Source organism: Mytilus galloprovincialis, chromosome 9 (assembly GCF_965363235.1).
Source record: "Mytilus galloprovincialis chromosome 9, xbMytGall1.hap1.1, whole genome shotgun sequence".
NCBI classification, from domain to species: domain Eukaryota; kingdom Metazoa; phylum Mollusca; class Bivalvia; order Mytilida; family Mytilidae; genus Mytilus; species Mytilus galloprovincialis.
In genome coordinates this window covers 54,693,179-54,700,051 of record NC_134846.1, presented here as the reverse complement: position 1 = coordinate 54,700,051, position 6,873 = coordinate 54,693,179, and the positions used below count along the sequence as shown (strand labels likewise).

The window sequence follows — 6,873 nt, the reverse complement described above, 5'->3', positions numbered from 1 at the left end:
TTGCGTACCCGTTTTCTCGAAAAGTCAGAATCCTGCGTGAACCAAAAAACTCTCGTAGTTTTAAATCGATTGTTACAACAAATCTGGGTTTATTTGTTTTCTCGGGTAAACCCACTTCAAGAAAGTCTGAGAAGCATTTCGGAGAGCAGACCAAAACAACAAAACACAGCAAATATGCTCCGAGTGCAACATACGGACCGCCGAGAAATATGAGAAAGTTATGTTTGCTCAGTTGGTAACCAGCTATCATTGATAGAAAATTCATAGGCGCTCCCTGCTTAACACTTTCTATTATGAATGCGCGGTCGTATTGAAAATGAACAAACACTTTTAAAAATATAATCGTAACACTTAAAGCAGCGATAATAAAACGCAGTACTCGAGATGTCAGAACCGGATACAGACGACAGCACTTTCTAAGCGGCATGACACAAATTGCAAACAGAGTAACTGGATTATGGTGAATCCATTTTTCCTTTTCTTTTAAATTCATGCTTGCAGATACATTTTTATATTTTTGTTTGCATATACTTGGAATTTGTTGAAAGTTTTTGCTACTATTCCCAGTTATTAACGGTAGGTGTTTGTACAGCATAGAAAGAAGAGAAAAAAGCATTAACGCAAAGTATAAATACAATATGAAGCCGATTACAAATGGGCACACCCACCATACGCCATCAAACACATAGAAATGTCCAGGACATCGGATTGTAAATCCATGAATATTAACGTCATATGTATGTTTGCAGCATCTATAACCTATCGTCTCAATTGGACAAATGACATGAAGGCAGAGCTGATATAAAAAGTAATTTTCGACAAATATTCTTTCTTTATAACACCAGTAGCTATAATTATATTCATCTTTGGTCAATGCAAGATCATTGGTAAAATTATTAAAAGCCATTGCCAGGCGCATTGTTGTATTTTTGGCACCAATCACTAAATCACATTTACCTTGAACGGTTAGGTTCATGTGAAGTGGTATTGAAGTGTGTGCTTTTAACATGCCAATTGAGAGCGTTCCATATTCTGGTGGCCAGGTTAGATACTGCCGTCCACCGTAGTTCCCCTCAACTCCACGAAATGTCCAAATCCAATCCATGGGTTGGATCACACACCTGGTATAATGAATTTCCGTCTGCGATGACAAGTTCAGAAACCTCAGATGGATTGGCACAAACTTGAATTTATATTTCATAACTTTATAGGTAAAGTATTGTTTACTACTCGGAGTAAAAGAAATAATGCATTCTTTATCCAAAGCCTTTCTGTCTTTATACGGTCTTAATTCCTTGTAACGACTGCATGGTATGCCTTCAGAAGAATTGGCAATGTTAGACATATTTCCAGAATCGGTAAAATGTGACTGAAAAATGTTCGATTGTTGAGAGTGACAGTAACACAATCTTAACACAGAATATATCAACAATAACAAATAATTCATTTTCTCTGGCATTGCGATCATATGCATCACATACATGTACAATATGGTAAATTAGCAGCGTAAGTCTTTTTAAATCGGAATTTCCACCTCTTATTTTTTGGAAGTGTATTTAAATTATCCGTACATTTAAATTGGTTGTGTGAAGTCACATGAGGAAGTTTTTAAATACACCGATACTGAAAGTTCACAATACATGACCTTAAAATGTTGTGCATTCAACATGTTGTTAAGATATTTGTTAGGTTTTGTTTGGTGTATACTATTCCACTAACTAATGCATTAGGATATTTTGTTATATATATAATTGGAAAAACAGTGTCAGAATTCATTTTGTTTAGTAGAATAAAATGTAAATAACCGAATTGCTTTATTCGGTGTAAGTTCGAAAAGACACCATAGTTTGGTGACTATTAGTCATTTCATATTTGAAAGTAAATATATGTTTTCAATTGTAATGACCTGCCTTATCTCATCTTAATGGGTTACCTTGACAGAATTCAAAAGGGGTCAAATTCGGTCCATTCAACACGAAAGTTGAACTTCACAGGCTCTGTATCTACAGCTATAAATCCACATTGTGAAGAAAAGAGACTTGTAAAAGAAGAACAAGTTTAAGTAATATTGTTAAACACTGACAGATCAAATTGAGTGTCAATAATGGACTTTCAGAACTATAGAGTGTTTTCGTTATCGAACTTCTAAATGAATGCGTATACCATGCTTATAAAAAGTAAATTGAACTAAAAAAGTCATTATTTGATATTTCAGATCTTTATCCTGCATCTCAAAAAGAGATAAATACAAACACATAAATAACGATGCAAGTATCTCGAGAATTTGAAGAAGAAAACAATTCAGCATTTGCATAGTTTCCACATACAATAGATGCATATTTAGGAAGTTATGTACATAAGATTAAGAAATTGAATAAAACAAAAACGTTGATAACGGTTAAGTGATCGCAAGTATCACCACGAGACTTTAGGAAGAGAGCAATTCACCGATTGTATAATTTCCGCATATAATAGATCTGATGCATTTAGGAAGTACATGCACATTAATTGTATAGATAAATAAGTAAGTGTGAGAAGTCCTGTAAATATATGAAACTCGACCTGATTTCGGGATTTAAATGACGATTGGAAAATCCATTACAATTCAAATTAGCATGGGTTTGATACAAAAATAGATATACACAGGTGAAAGACAGGTATTTTGTCAACATATAACTGGGATATATGAAGAACATCAAATTGAAGTATGGAAGTAGGACTATTCTGTGTCATTCTGTTTTATTTTTTTAATACAACATTATGTGAAAGCATACCAAATTTAGTTTCTCACAGAAAGAATAGATTTTGTCATACAAACGTAGCGAAATCTTCGAACATTAGATGCAGTAACTACACTGATATTCGGCCATATGAGGATCAAAAGAAACTGGACAAAGACTGTTCTTTTCATTTTACTCCGGAAAGTAAGCAATATTTTACATATAAAGTGACAAAATTCAAGTACAGGTTTGTGAACTTGCATTTTCAGTTCTGTAACCATTCGTCGACGTTGAAATACACGAAATGTGTTATTCAGCCATTAGAATGGGTTTGGACATTCGATGGTTTTGAAGGAGGGGAACAGTATCTTGATTGGCCAGCAGAATATGAAACTCTCTCCATGGGAATGCTAAAAAAGTACACTTCATATCCACTATGGCTTAACGTAACCGTTAAAGGCAATTGTAATATAGCTATTGGACAGAAAAATACAACGGAAAGATTTGCTTTGGCGTTTGCTGACCTTTACCATGATCTAACCAAGATGCATGACCAGTACAACTATAGCTACTGGTGTTTCAAAACTAGAATCTTCATCAAAAGCCTTTTTTTGTACAAATTATGCAAACAAGTCATCTGTCCTGTTGAAACTATTGGATATAAATGTTGCAAACAGATTTTTGATGTCAATACCAAGAATATGACGATTGTTTGTCCTGGCGAATCATTCAAATTCGGAAGTGTTTGGTGGATCTGTCCATTTGTGATTGGTGTTGTGCTTTATCTTTATTTCGGAATAGTACTCGCATGGGTTCTGGCTTATATCTATAAGCACTTAGATGCTAATGGAATAGACAATATATTTATGCTTCTTAGGCCAGCCGTCGATCATCAGACGAAAGGTAATCCGACCGAATCAACACCATTGCTCCAGGAATCGGGACCACTTGAAATATTATGGATAGACCATAACCCAATCACTGTACTTTCAATAATTGCAAGTCCGATCAGACGCTGCTGTTTGATTCATCCAATCACTACCTCGCGAATAATTCGATGTTTATTAGCAGTAGCAAGTCTTCTTGTTATTTTTCTTAAAGTTTCGGTTCACTTGATATACCACCGAGAATTTATCATCGAAAGTGTCAAGCAAGGCGCCCCAAGGGATTTCTTATCAATGATAGCTGGATACCATCGAAGTAAAGACAATTTTCTAATATTTCTCGGAGGACCATTTGTTGCGTTAGGTGCGTATATCGGATGTTTGATAATTTTTATTACTGTACCACGAGATCTTGGAGAAACACTTGTAAGCGGACTTCCGGTTAATAATTCGGAACCATCGTCGCCCTTGACTATGAATTTAAGATTAAGAGAAAGGTTTGGAACTAAACGTGTTTTATGTAATAGCCAAGGAGGATATACAAAGATTCACCAAACAATGCTAGCCAATATTTTTTCCTTATTGAATCCATGCTTTTGGGGATATGTTTTAAATTTACAACTAGGCAGATTTCAGTATTTCACAAACCACATTCACCGTGGTATTTTTACTTACATGTTTTTAATTATAGTAGGCATATTTTATTTATTTGCTTGTTTAATTGAACTTTTGATAACTATTGCAGTTTTTGGTTTTCCTACAATTTTTGGGATATTGATCGTATTCAAAGCATACACAAAAAATCTGATAGCTTTGCTAGGCGACAAAGGTTCGATTGGGAAATGCTTGGTTGTTTTTATTTTACCTTGCATATTTGTGATGTTAATGATAACTTTTTACATGTTTTCCATTATATTCGTTGACAGTTTTATATTTATCGCAAAAGTTGCTATTTTTACATATACAGGGCTATTTGTAAACCCAAGTTATACAGAGGGATGGGTGATATTCGGAATAACAATTGTTATGTACATATACGACAGTATTCATTCAGTAAATGATACATATGAAGAACTTTTTGTACAAACCAAAAAAGTTTGTAAACGAAAAGGAAAGAAGCTGGGTATTATGCAACATTTGTACAAAAAAGAAGTTGAAGGTGCAAATATCCCGCTGGATCTTTATAAATACATTGTTTATACATACAAACCAATACGAGTTGAAGTGTTTGTCTCAGTTATAAAAATTAGCATCATAATATTTTGTTTATATATTTCGTTGGGTATTTTAGTCAATTTTGATGGTTTTCAAGAATTGAATGTTGTCACGCAAACTGCAACAACACTATTTGTCAGTTTCATTCCAAAACTTTTAAAACGAATGTGCTCTTTGAATGAGAGAAGAAAAATTCTAAGAATGAGGAGAAAGATAGACGAGATTGTAGAAAGTCATTTGATTTACAGAGGGATTAATATGGTGGAAGAAAATGTTGCGTAACAGGTTTTTGAATCTTGACCTTAAATATTACTCATGATATACATGTTCGTCTAGCAAAAAGAAGAGTAACTGATTTAAAACTTATGTGTTAGGCCAATTAAAAAAAAGTTTGTTTCCTATTACCCTACCCTCCCTAGTTTTAAAGCTAAAAATAGCTCATCTTAAAGGTTTTTTATTTTTTAAGGTGGTACCCAACACTTTCACTAAAATTAATTTGACTCGTTTAATTTTCATAAAATTTTGTCAAAGTATTTACTTTGACCCTTTAACAAAACTATAAAAATTTCAAATATTTTGAACCAACCGTTTTATCAGAAAAATTACACTGGTTATATAGTAGTTTGACAAACACCAGTTTTGATCATTGAGAAGCTTAATATTCCTTTTAAAACACAACGTAATTAAAACGTTTAGCTGACTTTACCGAGTTATCTTCCTGTAGTGTTCGGTACCACCTTAAAAATTGTTAAAATTAGAAAAATCTGTACCTTCCTTTACCCTTTTTTTCCAAAGATGTAATAGGGAACATACATTTTTTGCCTTACCGTACATGTTACAATGTGATCCGACATGAACATTACATATTGTGACTGTTCATACACATTATCCGTTATCATGAAAAAGATTTTGATGTTATGTTTTACAACTACTAGTATTAATATCTTTCGGTTTTAGATTTTATAGTATTTGTACTTCATTTATCAACAGTTCATGTATGATGACTATGTTTTTAGAGTATCAGTATAATAACAATATTGATTTTTTTAAGATACCACAATTGTTTGTTTATTGATACATTAAAACAGTACCATTGCATTTCAGTTTCCTTTACAATGATAGTTTCAGTATTATCAAAGTGTATTAACTAACCAAACTCCAAAGTAAATAAAAAAAAAGGGAAGTCCATAAAACTTTATCAACCAACTTAAAGTAGCAACGAATGAAAAATAACTGCTATATCCATGACTTGGTACAGGCAGTTTCCATACATACACATCATATCAAAATTCTCATATTTCGGAGCTCTACACTACTATCTATTCTCCGTGCTAAATTGAAAGATCGACTTTTCTTCTTGAACAGTGTGTATCTACAAGTTTTGGAATCGTATTTTCAAATTACTGTTTATAGAAGGTCATATAAATTTGTGTATTTTCACTATTTTGTACTGTTGTTTGTTTGTTTGTCGTTTTCTTTTTAAACCATGGCATTGTCAGTTTATTTTCTCGTATCTTTTATCTCTTTTCGGAGAAGAACCACACTGATTAAAAAAAAAACAATACACAAAAGATGATACCAGCAAAGTGCTTGACTTCCTGATCGTTGATCGTCAACATTTATGAGGTGAATTAGTTATGAAAAACGGAAGGTCTGGATATCAATTTTCTTATTGTCAACTTTCCCTTCCTCATCAGAAACGTATCTTCTGTCTCATCTAAATTTATACTCTACAATCGTGCATATCCACACTACACGGATATCATTAACAGGTCCTTTACTTACACAAAATAGAACATCGCTAGAGTGTTGAGGAAGAACCACTGGAACCAACATTAAATACATATTGCAGTTGACAGATACGATATATGTGTCTTAACTTACTAGCTATATATTTTCGCTCTTTTGGTTAAAGTATTAGAATATTTTCCGACTTTGTTGCCTATTTTTCAATTGTGATATTTTGTCTGAGTGTGGAAAGTATGGAGGGTTATGCATGCAAAGCAGGAGACGCTTCCCTTGTCAAAATGACCGGCTTTGTTCGTATGGAGTCC

The 6,873-nt window shown here is 33.3% G+C and overlaps 1 protein-coding gene across 1 annotated transcript; it reads left to right on the top strand.

Annotated features, from left to right (window-relative positions):
• Window positions 1-2,303: 2,303 nt before the first annotated feature.
• LOC143045317 (uncharacterized) lies at window positions 2,304-5,917 on the top strand. Its single transcript, XM_076217750.1, has one exon. It carries the CDS (start codon window positions 2,708-2,710, stop codon window positions 5,099-5,101), a length of 2,394 nt encoding a protein of 797 aa, XP_076073865.1. The 5' UTR covers window positions 2,304-2,707; the 3' UTR covers window positions 5,102-5,917.
• Window positions 5,918-6,873: the final 956 nt, after the last annotated feature.